Source organism: Alosa alosa, chromosome 7 (assembly GCF_017589495.1).
Source record: "Alosa alosa isolate M-15738 ecotype Scorff River chromosome 7, AALO_Geno_1.1, whole genome shotgun sequence".
NCBI lineage: Eukaryota > Metazoa > Chordata > Actinopteri > Clupeiformes > Clupeidae > Alosa > Alosa alosa.
Genome location: NC_063195.1, coordinates 14,499,601 through 14,515,549, shown reverse-complemented (window position 1 = coordinate 14,515,549; position 15,949 = coordinate 14,499,601). Strand labels below are relative to the sequence as shown.

Here is a 15,949-nt window from a genome sequence, read left to right as displayed (position 1 = left end):
TTACCATACAACAAACACGCAACAGATAACGTCATATTTTAACAAGTAAAACTTTATTGGAATGATACGTGTTTGTAAAATACTACATATCGTTGTATTCTCTGTTTTAAACGCACGCACGCACACACACGCCCCCAACCCATACATACGCTGTGTCTTGGGACGCCTCCCAAAGAGGGTGTTCAAATAAAATAGTAGGCTACTTGATGGGGTCAGTTAGTGTCCCGCCCCAAAAGTGCGACAGATGCAAGTCAACGTTTTACCCGTTTTGGGAAATAAGTGGGCCTGGCATCACGGCAACTGACCTTACCGACTTAACCAAACAATAAACTAAAAACTTTATCTTATGCAAAGCACTTTATAATCCTAGTGCGTGTGCTTAACTCAAGTGAAATCACGACCACGTGGAATTAAACACAAAAACAAAACGTCGACTAATCATTGATGGACTGTTTGCCCAGACCGACCCCCCAGCACGGTGGCAGCCCTCTCTCTCTCACACACACACACACACACCGATCAAAGGTGTGTGTACCAGCGTGATCGCCGTCACATTTTTTTTGTTGACCAAGCGCACGTTGTGATCACGGCGATGATGTGACGCAGGGCAGGACTGTAGGCTGTGAATCGGGGGCGCGCCGCGGGGGTCGTCGTCTCCGGGGCCTTTCGCTCAGCCAGATTAATGACATGCGTTTGTTGCGCTGGAGGGGCTGAGGTTGAGGTTTGGGAAGTAAAAAAAGAGGGGGAGGGGCGACTACAGTCCAGCGGCACCCTGTTGTCAGAAGTTATGCAACCGGAGCGCTACAACACTCGCGGCGTCTTCGTTGTGGGCTATAGGCTCCACACACACATGCGCGAGCGAACGCGAGGAGAGGACAACGAGGAAAGTCGTTGTTTGAGTGTACGGATAGCCCTCTTCATCAGCTGTGACTGACAAAGACGGCAAGCGGTCTGGTCCATGTTAAAATATCGCGTTCAGGCAGCCTCTATAGACTAAAGCTGAAACAGCTTCCTGCTGCACTTTATTTTTATTTGTTTATTTTAATTGGACGGACATCTGCAGAGTAGTCCGATGCACAACAACATCCTCTCCTCAAGTTTAATAGCCTACTAAAATGTCGTCTAGCTATGGCAAATTCTGTACGGTAGCCTAGTCTCTGCACACATGCGATGCAGAAACAAACAGGAAAAATAAAAACTTAAAAGGGCCTGATAATTCTAGCAGTAGCGTAAAACACATTTTGGTGATATGGTAGGTCTGTCTGTGCGCCATGTAAACGTTTATAGAGGGTATCGATTTGTGACCTTGGCTTCGCCACGTCGCATGGTTGTCTGACCGTGGAAATTTGAAGTAGACAAGTAAGCGATCCACTGACTCAAGGACAGTTCGCACACAGACCTCGTGAACCCTTCGGAAGGTAGCTGCATTCACAAGAGGGAAATACATTTCAGATGAGCATTATACAGACTATGGCACAGAGGACTTGATCAAACCAAACAAGGCATCAAATCAGTCACCATATCTACCTCAGTAGCCCACACACACACACAAACACACACACAAACAATGCACGGAGAAAAATAACCTAAATAGGACTGAAGGCCTTATAACAGAATCAAGATAACAATCGGTGACTAAAAACATATCTTAATACTATCGTCAGAAATGCTCAAACTTCGTAATGCACATAGATAATTATTTATCAGAATGTCGACAGTGTAAGTGAAAAAAAACGACGACGACAACAACAACGTGCGTTTGGCTCGGTATTGCTTTGGTCAGACGGGCGGGCCACCTGTCCGACATGGACAAGTTAGCATAACAGCGAGCAAGTAAAAGTGGGCGTGACTTATAAAGAATGTAAGTGCGTAGAGAGCTGCCGTGATCTCCACCGGACACGTTAACCTTCACAGGTGTCAGATGGTGATTAAGCTCCGCATAGGTAAGACTGTAGTTGGGCTCATAGTGAGAGATTCTGTAGATGTATGTGGAGGAGTAAATGTTATAATTTGTCTGAATGAGCCAAAGCTCTGCTTCCTGTAAATATATATAGTGATTTAAGACACAAAAGATGACAAAAAAGAAAGAAAGAAAATATATAAAAAGGCAACACTGCCGTCTTCTTTTTTCAGGAGACTGGAGAGGCTTGTTGTCGGTTCTGCTGGACCTCTCTCTGGTTGTGATTCAGACAGGCAACATCACCCACTCTCATCCTAACACCCCCCAACCTAATAAGAACTCAGAACTCGGCAAACTCCTTGGAGCACTTCTCAGTGAATGAGACTCGGATCTCTTCCTCGTCATAGTCGTCAAAGTTGCTGGTGTCGCCGGGGCCTTTGCACTTGGGAACAAATGGGGCCTCCACCTACACACACACACACACCCATAAAAAAAACACACAGAAGCACATGTGCACACACATGCACCCATAAAAACACACATGCACACACACAGAAACACATATAGTTAGAAATGTGTCAATATACCCATAGGACACAAACATAAGGCCCTCATTTAAGCATAGACACAGGCACACATAGACACAGACATCCACACACTCACACTCTCTCTCTCTCACACACACACACACACACACACACACACACACACACGTAACTCACCCTCTTCTGATAGATGGCGATCCAGTCGGTGGTGGCGAACCACTTGTGGCCCTTAATGTCGCTGACGCCGTTCTTGAGGTTGCCATAGCGCTTGGTCAGGTCCACCTGCAGAAGGTTCCGGAGAAGGTCCTTCAGGTCCGAACTGAAGTGGGAAGGGAAGCGGACCTGTGAAGACAGGAGTAAAGACAAACAAAAAATTCCTTGATTTGGGAACCTCTTATTTGGATTTCACATTCTTGCCGTGCAAATAACTTCTTCAGACCACAGCAAGGTTACCCCACACGGGGATTCAAGCAGTTCTGCAGCAGGGTGCTGGGACTGGTGACCAATCCTCCTTAAAAACGAATACAGTGTGGAACCATAGATTCACGCAACCCCCAAACCGCCATCTTTAAAGGGGATTCATTCAGTTCTGTAGCAGTGTTCTGTGTTCTGACTGTCAATGTTTTACAAAGTATGAATTCCTGGTTCTATATCTCATGGAACCGTAGACTGAAGGACACCCCTGGCCGCCATCTTTAAAGCAATACTATGCAACAGTTTTGGCCTGGTGTCAGTGTCATCTTCAGCTTCATATTGATGGTAGCCTATAGTAATGTATAGGATAGGTAGATACATAACTGCTTCATATTGATGGTAGCCTATAGTAATGTATAGGATAGGTAGATACACTGAAAATTACCCAAATGTCACTCACTGGTCCAAAAAAGCAACTGTTGCATCCAAGAATTTATAACCACATGCTCTCATTGATTGTATGATTGCACTATTTGTGGTATGCAGGCATTGTACAACGGGGGCCCCATATCCAGTATTCACAGAATCATCACATATCCAGTTCAACAATTAAATTAGATATAGTCACTTACAAATGAAACAGAGGGCGCTTGTTTTATTGAGCAGGTCTTGCATAGAAGCCATAATAAGGCCATATCTTTGTATTATTTGAAATTTTAAGCTATGGTAGGTTTATTTTATCTTCACACAGGATGTTAGTGTGCCGTGGGACATTTTAAGTGTCAAAAGTGTGCCGTGGCACAAAAAAGGTTGAAAAACACTGATGTATAGGATAGGTAGATACATAACTGTTTCATATTGATGGTAGCCTATAGTAATGTATAGGATGGGTAGATACATAACTGTTTTCCCACTAGCTATCCAGAAATACACAAATGCACACAAATGTCACAAAGAGCTTTCATAGCACCACCTTACCAAATGAACATCAATATGCATTTTCACCAATACCAGCTGGCGCAGTAGTAATGTCTGCAATATCTTTACACACATTTTAGGCGGTTAGCTCGCTAATTGTAGACCAAAACTCCCTACTGCTGCTAGACGATTACTACAAGATTGAAGCCTTTAAGCCAGTTCATCGACTGTGTTTGTTCATCACTATGTCGTAAAAAACCCCATACTTACGGTACAGACACTCACTCACTCACAGGGACGCACTCACGCACAGGCAGACACACACGCCAATTAATCTAGCGCCCAACGCCCAATTTAGAAAAAGCATTTAAGCATTACAATTCAATGTGTTGTATTTGGTTTGTAGAAGGGGTCCTATGTAGCCCATGTGTCAGTTTGATATATTTCACTCCTGTTTACATCGAGATCGAATGGAATGTTAGAATGGAGTTGATCTAAAATCAATCTGCAACAGCCCTGGGCCATTTTGGTTTCATAGCAAACCAGAAAAAAAAAGGAAAAGGTAAACCAATTCTTTAGGGACTCAACTAAAACTGAAAACTGTCTGTTAAATAATTAAAGATGAATGGAACCGTGGGGATGTTGAAACCTGCTACCACTCAGAACAAGAAACCAGTCCCCACCACCACTAAAAATTCTCACAGTAAAAAAAAAAAGCAAAGTAAAAAAGGCTAGACACCAATTGTTTGTGTTTGTGTGTGTGTGTGTGTGTGTGTGTGTGTTTGGGGGGGGCCCAAGTGTTAGGCCCCAAGTGTTAGAACCCAACTCTACTTCCCAAGTGTTAGAAGGTCTATGTGAAAAATGGCTGGATTTCTCCTTTAACTTGCATGAGGATGCTTCTGGTGAATGCGCCCCTTACGTGAGTCATAGGATAAAACAACAGAGGTGGCCCGGAAAACAAACAAACAAAAAACTCAATTTTATAGGCAAGGCATGTGTATTTATATGGTGCATTTCACACACAGAAGAAATTTAAAAGTAAAAGGAGCAGACAAAAAAGAAAAAGAGGTAGAAAAAAGATATAATTATAATTTTTTTGAAAAATGAATTTTAAGCCCTGAGCCCCAACTGTGATCGTATCTCTCACTAGTCATATGTATCTGTCTAACTGACAGCACCCACTGCACCAGAACTACACACATTCCTCTGAAATCAGAATAAAGACACTGTGAAGATAGCCCCAAATGTGATGGTGTCTCTGTCTAACTAAGTGTCTGTCTAACTCAGGGATTCTCACACTTTTCCAAGCAGGGCCTCCCGAAACCGTTCTACAGTGCATGAGCCAGGACCCCCAACCTCTTGACGCTTGGCCCCCCCCGACGTGGGCCCCCCTGATAGATAAGGGAAATATTACTACAAAAATACATTGTGGATGTGGACTGTCAAAAGCATTCCAATTGGTTGTTGTCATTTGTTTGTAAACCCTTGTTCTGTACTCCTATAGATGTGCTCCATGTTCCATCAGTATGTACGTGGATCCAAGGGGACAGGATGGCCAGTATGTCAGTTTGATTATTGCTGTCTGATCAATTGCCCGCTTCTACCATCAATTGCATGCTTTTTTTGAGGGGAGCATTTAGAATATGTAATGTTTTCAGACCAAATTGGGCTTACAGATGCACACACACAGGCACAGACACATTCAGATACACACACATACGCACAAAATTACATTTGCATTTTGCATTTGTTTGTTAATTTACAAAATTTTGTAGATTACTCATTTAGCTCTCTCTCTCTCTCTCTCTCTCTCTCTCTCTCTCTCTCTCTCTCTCACGGACATGAAGCCAATGAAAAATAAGCATATTCCATTAGCCTGTGCTTTCCGAGCTGGCCAAATTCCTTTCAAGTCATACCCATAAAAATTGAACCACTGGGTTCCTGACCAAATGACCTGAAAGGATATGCTAGTTTCATTAACCATTAGCCCCAGAGAGTATTAAAGGTGCAGGTCTTGATTATAAGCCATTCCACTTCTGGTACAAAAACAAAGGTCAGTACAGACTGTGCTCAGGCAGAGGCTTTCTAATGAGAAGACACAGCACTCAAAGAATCTCTCATAGAAATGCATGGGGTTAGTTCGTAACGCAAACATGGCCGTCGTCTACACATATCCCGCCGCTTCTGCCGCCAAAAGTTCACATGTGAATATACAGTATCATGCCAATCATGTGGTATGTTGTGACTACATCGTGCCAATCATGTGTTGTGATCTCGCAGCTGGAGCGAGATTGATGTGTCATGATTCGTGAAGCCTTGCTTCCACACGCAGTTCTGCCTGAAATAGATGCACGATAAGTGCCTGAAAAGTGTTACAATATGCCCGCCGAGTGGAGGGACTTGCCTAAAAGGACTTTGGTTCAGGCCTCAGCCAGTAAATGAGGAAGTGACTCAGACTACACTATGGACCCTTTCAAGAGAGTTCCATTATCAGCATCATAGTTGGCCCCACAAGACTTCCTTTTTAACATTCCATATGTTATCTTAATGCAGAGGAAGTAGATTGGGGCCCAAATAGAATGTTCAAGCATTGTTTTTGTTTACCTTGTTGAAAGGGTCTATAGAACGTTCAAGCATTGTTTTTGTTTACCTTGTTGAAAGGGTCCATATGCAACTTCAGCCAAACACACTGCCTCTGGAGCACAAAGGGGAGGGGTGTACTTTGATTGGCTGTTAAACGGAAATGTCAACGACCTGCACTTTGTTAAGTGTCTGAAGTCCGAAATGATAAACGATCGTAGCAGTTAATCAGATGGTGGTACTTTGTGGTGTTGCCATTTGTAAGCATTTCTAAGCATCTAAGCATCTATCTATCTATCTATCTATCTCATATTCTACCAAACAAAGAACCTTCTTTTCTCCAATGCTGCCACTGACATTACTTAAATGCATTCATGTGGTTACACAGGATTATACAAAATGTGATATTGTTAAAATACAAAAGGAACTAGAGATGCAATTCCGAGGAATTACACGAGGGGATGCAATCTGCTGGTTAGGGTGTTGGTGGGGCTGTTGAGCTTGCTGCTAGCTGGTTGGTAGGGTAATTGTGATACCTGCAAAGGTGCTTTTGGAGTAACCAAATTTGAATCTTGTGTGACATGGCATTCTTGAGATATCATACTCAAAGTGTTTTTGACCTTGACATTTGACCTTCAACCTCCAACTTCAACTCACTTCATCTTTGAGTCCATAAAAACACTCGTACCAAATTTGAAGCATGTACGTCAAGCCGTTCTGGAGATATAATGCTGAATGCATGAGATATGGCTGGGACTTTTATTTTGACACACAGGAAACACTTTAACAGGATGTGTAGTTCAGGTAGAGCTAGATTGTATGCTTAGAAGCTGAGACAGTTGAATTCCTCACAGGTGACACATGTGCCAGTGTTCTGATTAGCCTGGGAACTGCTCTGAGAACTACTTAACAAGCGCAGCTGGCTCTATTATGACATCACAACCCCCATTCAAGTCTATGGGAGAAAAATACACTTTTAATTACAAATATCTCAAAAAGTATAAACTTCTCAAGAATGAAAAATGGATAGGACGGTAAAGCCTTGGAAGATCTACGGAACGGTGCTTCAACCAAATTTGTACGTTAAGCGGTTTGGGATGCATCCCCTCTATTTTATATTTATAGGATTGAAGAAATAAGATAACAAAGATATGATAAAATACGATATACTTCATTGTTACACAACAATGTTGGTAATGTAGTGTGCTTCACCTCACTGTGTGTTGGTAGTGTGTGCTTCACCTCACTGTGTGTTGGTAGTGTGTGCTTCACCTCACTGTGTGTTGGTAGTGTGTGCTTCACCTCACTGTGTGTTCACTGTGTGCTGAGTGTGTTTCACTAACTCACGGATTGGGATAAATGCAGAGACCAAATTTCCCTCATGGGATCAAAGGAGTATATATACTTATACTTATACTAATGTGGGTAGTGGCAGGATACTGAGGGTGGCTCAAGTACATGTGTAAGACACATGCTGTCTGTATTCAGGAACAGGGTTCCTCCCACAAGTCAAATGTAAAATGCCATGACTTTTCCCTGAGAAAAAAAAATATGAATTTCCAGGACTGCTATATAATGAATGGTACAATATTCCGACCAATGATTTCAGAGCAGCCGTGTAGCGTTGGAGAATCTTTACTTTTTTAGAGCGAGAGATGAACAAATGGGCGTTGAATACACAAAGTTGGGCTACTCAAGCAAGCGGTAAAGCTTATAACCAGATAGCCACCATTGTGGAAATACAGTATAGTATTTGTATTCCTGTATTTTGACAGGTACATTTTAAACTGCTACAACGAAATTCCCTGATATTCTATGACTTTGCACCAAAAATTATGAAATTCCCTGACTTTCCATGTCTGAAATAGACTTTCTAAAATTCCATGATATTCCAGAAATTCCATGACCCGTGGGGACCCTGCAGGAATATGCAGGACTGCTGTACACTGGTGCCCTACACACAGTGTGTGGTGCGCGAGGTGGGCACTGGGAATATGTATAGGTGTACTGGGAATATGTATAGGTGTACTGGGAATATACTGGGAATATGTATAGGTGTACTGGGAATATGTATACTGGAAATATGTATAGGTGTACTGGCAATATGTATACTGGGGATATGTATAGGTGTACTGGGAAGTCGGGGGCCCAACCAGTACCAAGGAAGCTGCAGAGAACACCACGTTCCTGCGCAGTCAATTTGTGAGGACAAACTATTAAAAATGTACAGTATATAATCTTGATAAATGATTATATCTATATTCCAAGTCACTTTGATGAAGAGGTTTAATGTCTTATAGATGTGTGCAAAACCAATATGGCCCTAACCTATCAGAGATTCGGCTAGATACATCTCAGCCCAATCTCCCACATAGTCGGTACTGTTTGCTTTGCGGAGAGAGAGAGAGAGAGAGAGAGAGAGAGAGAGAGAGAAAGAAAGAAAGAAAGAAAGAAAGAAAGAAAGAAAGAAAGAAAGAAAGAAAGAAAGAAAGAAAAAGAAAGAGAGAGAGAGAGAGAGAGAGCGAGCGAGCGAGAGAGAAGAACTCACCTTCCCGGAGACGATCTTCTCGTAGATCTGAATGGGCTGGTCGGCGAAGAAGGGCGGGTAGCCAGCAGCCATCTCATAGATGAGCACTCCCAGCGCCCACCAGTCCACAGCTTTATTATAACCCTGAGACAAACACCAACACACACACACACACACACGCAAACACACGCACACACACAGAAAGAAAATGAGTGAGTGAATGGATGAATGATTGATGTGAGAAAGAGAGGCAGAGAGAGAGACAGCGCATGAATGAGTGCATGAATGAAGAGGGTGTGAGAGACAGAGAGAATGGACAATAGAGAGACAGAGAGGAAGAAACAAAGAATGAGAGAGATATAGAACAGAATAGAACAGTAACAGTTGTGGAACGAGAGGATAAAAGGGGCAGCCGTGGCCCAGCCCCGACCAGTGGGCATGGCTGAAGTGCCATTGAGCAAGGCACCTAAACCCCTCACTGCTCCCCGAGCGTCGCTGTTGTAGCAGGCAGCTCACTGCGCCGGGATTAGTGTGTGCTTCACCTCACTGTGTGTTCACTGTGTGCTGAGTGTATTTCACTAATTCACGGATTGGGATAAATGCAAAGACCAAATTTCCCTCACGGGATCAAAAGAGTATATATAAAAGAAAATAATAAGTATAAATAATAAAAGACAGACAGAGAAAAAATAACAGGAAAGAGAGAGATGAGTCAACCAACCCCAGACACGACAACGAGGCTTAAGAAAGTGATTATAAAAAGGTACCGGTATTGTGTGTGAGAGAGAGAGAGAGAGAGAGAGAGAGAGAGAGAGAGAGAGAGAGAGAGAGAGAGAGAGAGAGAGAGAGATCTCTAGTAGATGTGCAGTATCCATGGGTTAAGAAAAAAAGAAGTTGAATAAAAAAAAGTGGAGAATAATAAAAAAGGAGATAGATAGAGAGAGAAAAAAGGAAGACAGGATGACAGACACAGAGAGACACAAAGAGGAAATGCAGAGAACCAAGCAGAAGGAAAAGAGAAAGTAGAGAAATGAAGGAGAACAAATGAAGAGAGCAGGAAGAAGGGATATAGAAAATGGAGTAGAGAGATATAGAGGAATAAGGACAAAGTCATGTGATAAACACACTTACTCTTACTCATAGATGTGAATGTCTGATTACAGTAATAACAGATTTGCACTAAACAATAACAATTACAGATATAATGAGACAATTGCTGTGAAGAATGGATAGCTGCACTGGTTAAGGAAACACAACCTCATATCTGAGCTGGCCAAAAACAAACACAAAAACAATAGGATTCATAACCCTAGTTGCTCTCTTCTTTTCATTCTTATTGGGTCATTCTGTGTCCAATCAGAATCCAGGAAAATGGTTGTTGCACCATCTCATATTGTGCTGAATGTATGTCTACCAAATATTTAGGTCCCAAAACTAAGAGCTGTAAAATATTTTTGTTAAATTCCAATGTTTTCATTAAAGCTGCAGTTGGCAAGATGTTTTTGATCATATTCACTGAAACCGACACTATGCACTGACAGAAGAACATAAATCAGCCGGTTTTAGAAAAAAAAAAAACACACTTCTACCTCCACCTAGAGTCTGTTATTTGTTTTGCAAAAATCCACAGCTCCCGGTTCTTCTGGTCCAATCAGAGCAGGGCTGTGTGAGATCTGACTGTCAATCACAGTCTGGTGCAGTCTGGTGCGCACTGACAAGCACAAACTCGATGAGAGGGTGCTCGGTGGTAGTGGGGGAGGGGCATGAGAGTTGTAAACATTCAACATTTTGGCGAAGTCCCTTCAATCTGTCAGACTTGCCAACTGAAGCTTTAATTTGTTCACCATTGATTTTGTATCATTTTTACACCCTCAGAAATGCCTGATATTGGAGGCCATGTTTGAGCATTAATATCTTGAAAAGTATTATTCCTAGCCTGCCCAAACTTTGTAAAGTGGAAGAGACATGTTCTCAGTATGACTGGACCGTTAAAAGTTTGTACTGCATGCCCATTCGTTTTATATAAGGCCCTAGATATGGAACAAAATGCAAAACTTGTGATATTGAGGGTCTTGTCAACTAATTTTTTTATATCCACATGGCAACAATCATTATTTTGTCTGCAAATATAATAGTTTATTAATGTTGAGCTGATGTTTGAGGTCTCTGCAACAAATGCACTTGAAAATATTAAGGATAAAACAAGGTATGATTGCATTTTTTGGTAATGTTCATAGGATTAAAATGGCACGTGGGGTAGCTAGTAGGAACACCAAAATCAACGTGGGAATAGCTCAGTTTATAGTAATTTATGTATAAATACACTTTCTTAGTTACATTGTATACCTATGTATGTGTTTTCATTCTTGTCTCTGAGGCAAAACAATTATATAGACTATTTATTTATCTATGGTATAACATTGGCACCTTGTACACTAAATGTCCTTACACTGAGCTACTTTCAGATACATTGGGCCTCCTAGCTACCCACATACCATTTTAATCCTATGAAAATTACTGAAAATAACAACCTCCTCTTGTTTAATACTTAAAATCTTCAAGCCCATTATAAGTAGAGAGCTGGCAACATTAATCAAATATGGTATGTAATGAAAAATAATGATTGATACCAAATGCATACAAAACCAAGTTTATACTATCCTTAAATGGCCCATATTATGAAAAAAAAAAATCACTTTTTCTGGGATTTGATGTGTTATTGTGTGTCTCTGGTGCTTCCACACACATACAAACTTGGAAAAAAAACACCCATGCTATTTTGAGTGAGATAAGGGTTTCTGGATGTATCCTGCCTTCAGCCTCCAGGGTGAGCTGGTCAAAATCGGCAAGGCTTTTGACGTCACAGGCCGAAACATTTCAATATTCCCACCCACCACCTCCTTTTAGGGCAATTACGTTACATGGATATAATGGAAACCTATGGAGTTGCATCGAAGTGGGCAGGGAAAAGGATTTATACTTACTAAATCGTTGAACAAACGTGAATAAAAGGCACAGAATAAGGTTGGTGTCCATCACTTACATATTTCCTACAACTAGGTGAGATAGCTAAGCTTATGTTGTAGGCTACTGAAGTTCCACTGTTAGCTAGCTAGCAAGCGTACCGTTTTACATAGAGATTATGGTAGGCTAAGTGTTAGCTACGGGCTATACTATGTAAAACGAAGGTGTAGTAGCTGTTAGGGGATTTTGAATTGGCGTGTTTCAGACGTTGCATAATCAACACCCCACCTCTCCACACCAAGCCTACGAGTTCAACTGTTTTTTGAGCCTACATATCTCAGAAAATAATGTAGATACAAGCTTAAACCTTTGCACAGTAGTTGTTGGGTAATATTTAGCATTATTGACATAAAGTATGAAGCAAAGCCAAGATGGTCAGGCTAGGCTGGAGGCATTTGTTGATTTGGCACGAATGACCCTGGTAACAGTTAATGGAGTGGGGCGTGGGTAAGTGAGCAGAAACAGCACACATTGACAGGGACTGAAAAAAGAGTGTAATAGAGGTAGGTAAGAATCTTTTCCTACAAGCTATTTCCAGCAAACAACTTCAGAAACATGTTTTCTGGAACTCATAGACCTATTTTAACTTGTTGAAAAATAGTCATAATATGGGCACTTTAATGCCACACTTTTTGCACTTTTTTCCAAATCTAGAGCCTTGTAGTTAATTTTCAATGAAAATGCAGAAACAACTTTTAATGGTTCAGTCATACTGAGAACATGTTTGTCTTCCATTCTAATAAGTTTGGGATGCCTATGAATAATTATTTTCATTATATTATTGCCCAAGCAGTGCTTCCCAGATAATGTGTTTTCCAGGCTGTAAAACTGGTAATTTCAAGGGCTGAAAATAAGACACAAGATTTGAACAAAAATAATTTACAGGCCTTGGTTTTGGGACCTATTCTTGATAGAGACAAGGTTTGAAAAAAAATCTGAGATGGTGCAGCAACAACCTTATCTGATTTGACACGGAATGCCATTTTGTGTCTTTCACCCTTGTTTGTTATGTCCAATGTCTTTCACAGGTTGTCTATCTTCTAGATCCAATTGCAGCTTTATGGCTATGGGTGAATCCTTCTACGTAGTTGCGGAATACAGGCTCTAGCTCAGAGAAGGAATCCACCACAGGCATAGCTCCATTACGGCTTAAAGGTCTCACCTTGCTGAGGATGATCTCTGGAGCCAGGTACTCCGGGGTGCCGCACAGCGTCCATGTCCGACCTTTGACCCTCTTTGCAAAGCCAAAGTCTGTTACCTGTAGAAATGAGGGACAGAGTGGTGTTTTAATCATCACTGTCTTACAGTCACCATCACACCATCACCCCCACCATCATCATCACTACCCCCACCCCACCATCACCACCATCACCCCCACCATCATCATCATCATCACTACCCCCCCCCAAAATCACCTCCACCATCACCCCCACCATCACCACCATCATCACTACCCCCACCCCACCACCATCACCCCCCACCACCATCATCACTACCCCACCCCCACCACCCCCACCATCAACACCACCACCCCACCATCATCACTACCCCCACCATCACCATCACCACCACCACCATCATCACTACCATCATCACTACCCCCACCCCCACCATCACCACCACCACCATCATCACTACCATCATCACTACCCCCCCCCCCCACCATCACCTCCATCACCATCACCATCACCACCATCACCACCCCCACCACCATCATCATCACTACACCCCCACCATCACCCCCACCATCACCACCACCACCACCCCCACCATCATCATCATCATCACTACCCCCACCCCACCATCACCTCCACCATCACCACCATCACCTCCACCATCATCATCATCATCACTACCCCCACCATCACCTCTACCATCATCATCATCATCACTACCCCCACCCCCACCATCACCCCCACCACCACCATCACTACCATCATCACTACCCCCACCCCCACCATCACCTCCATCACCACATCACCACCATCATCACCACCATCATCACTACCCCCACCCCCACCATCACCACCACCACCATCATCACCACCCCCACCCCCACCATCACCACCATCATCACTACCCCCACCCCACCTCCACCATCACCACACCACCACCACCACCATCACCCCCACCATCATCATCACCACCATCACCCCCACCATCACCACCCCCACCATCACCACCATCATCACTCACCCCCACCATCACCACCATCACCATCACTCCCCCACCATCACCACCATCATCACTACCCCCACCATCACCACCCATCATCACTACCCCCACCCCCACCCACCACCCCACCATCATCATCACTACCCCACCATCACCCCCACCATCACCCCCACCATCACCACCATCATCACTACCCCACCATCACCCCCACCATCACCACCACCACCATCATCACTACCATCATCACTACCCCCACCCCCACCATCACCACACCACCACCATCATCACCACCACATCACTCTTAACATCACCACCACCACCATCCCCATCACCATCACCCCACCATCACCACCATCATCACCACCATCATCACCCCCACCATCACCCCACCCATCATCATCACCATCCCACCACCATCACCCCCACCACCATCATCACCACCATCACCCCCACCATCATCATCACTACCCCCACCCCCACCATCACCCCCACCACCATCACCCACTACCATCATCACTACCCCCACACCCACCTCCATCACCATCACCACCATCACCACCATCACCCCACCATCACCACCCATCACTACCCCCACCCCCACCATCACCACCACCACCATCATCACTACCATCATCACTACCCCACCCCACCATCCCATCCCCACCATCACCACCACCATCATCACTACCATCATCACTACCCCCACCCCACCATCACCCCACCACCATCACCATCACCATCACCATCACCACCCCCCACCCCCACCATCATCATCACCACCATCACCCCCACCATCATCATCACTACCCCCACCCCCACCATCACCACCCCATCACCATCATCATCATCATCACCACCATCATTATTACCACCCTGTATTACAGCATTCAGTGCGTCATTCACAGAACACAATCACATAACTAGCTCAGTAAAATCTGTCAAACCCACGGGCACAGAAGAACCGATCAATATTCATAACTCCAGCTCATGTAAGTCACAAATCAATATTCATAACACCAGCTCATGTAAGTCACAAATCAATATTCATAACTCCAGCTCATGTAAGTCACAAATCAAAGACTTCATTTTGTTATATTTATGCAGATTCCATATCAAATACTAATTATAAACTGGCCTAGTCCCAACAGAGTTTTTGACCAGACGCCCTTAAAGACTCTGATTATGACTCTAGGCGTCTTGGCCATGTTCCCCGGGCGCAGAAAGTTGAGGCACTCTGTTCATCGGAGGCGCTCACAGTTTTAGAGAACTGAAGTGCAGTCAAATTTGGCAAACAATGGCGAACGTTCATGGAGAACATGTTTTCTCTGAACAGTTCGATTTGAACGATTTGGTGTAATCATTCGATTGTGATCGCACTTCGTCCAGCTCACGTTCAGCTCCACTGTATGTTTGCGGAGAACTAACTCCTCAGACTGTATTGCGAGTGACTTGCAATCATTCGCCAAAAACTCAAGCCAAACAGAAACCTGTTTGCAAACGTTTGCCTGTGTTTGTGAATTTTGAACGCACCTCTGGTCTAATTTTGTCGAATGCACACACACAATGAACAAACAAACAACTTAATTTATGAGTGACTGATAAACCAAATGATCGAATGAATGGAGCTGATGCATTCTGGAATGAATGAATAAATGAATGAATTAATTTATTAGTGATTGATTGATTGACTGATTCAAATGAATGAATGAATGAATGAATGCATTAACTAATGATTAAATCAGTTCATTAAATGGATGAAGCCTGGAGGAGATGGGTAATTATTTTTGTTGTCCATTCATTCGTTCATTCATTCATTCATTCATCCACTTAATCAACTGATTTAATGTGTGTGCTTCTGTCTGTCTG

At 43.3% G+C, this 15,949-nt stretch overlaps 1 protein-coding gene across 1 annotated transcript in view; it reads right to left on the bottom strand.

Annotated features, from left to right (window-relative positions):
* Positions 1-82: 82 nt before the first annotated feature.
* LOC125297209 (cAMP-dependent protein kinase catalytic subunit alpha-like) overlaps positions 83-15,949 on the bottom strand; it is a 29,376-nt gene continuing 13,509 nt past the window's right edge. The window contains exons 8-11 of the mRNA XM_048247397.1: positions 13,071-13,166; positions 8,906-9,028; positions 2,623-2,787; positions 83-2,366 (exon numbers count right to left, since the gene is read on the bottom strand). Coding sequence (XP_048103354.1) covers positions 2,241-2,366; positions 2,623-2,787; positions 8,906-9,028; positions 13,071-13,166 — 510 coding nt within the window. The 3' untranslated portion in view covers positions 83-2,240. The remainder of the gene's footprint in view (positions 2,367-2,622; positions 2,788-8,905; positions 9,029-13,070; positions 13,167-15,949) is intronic.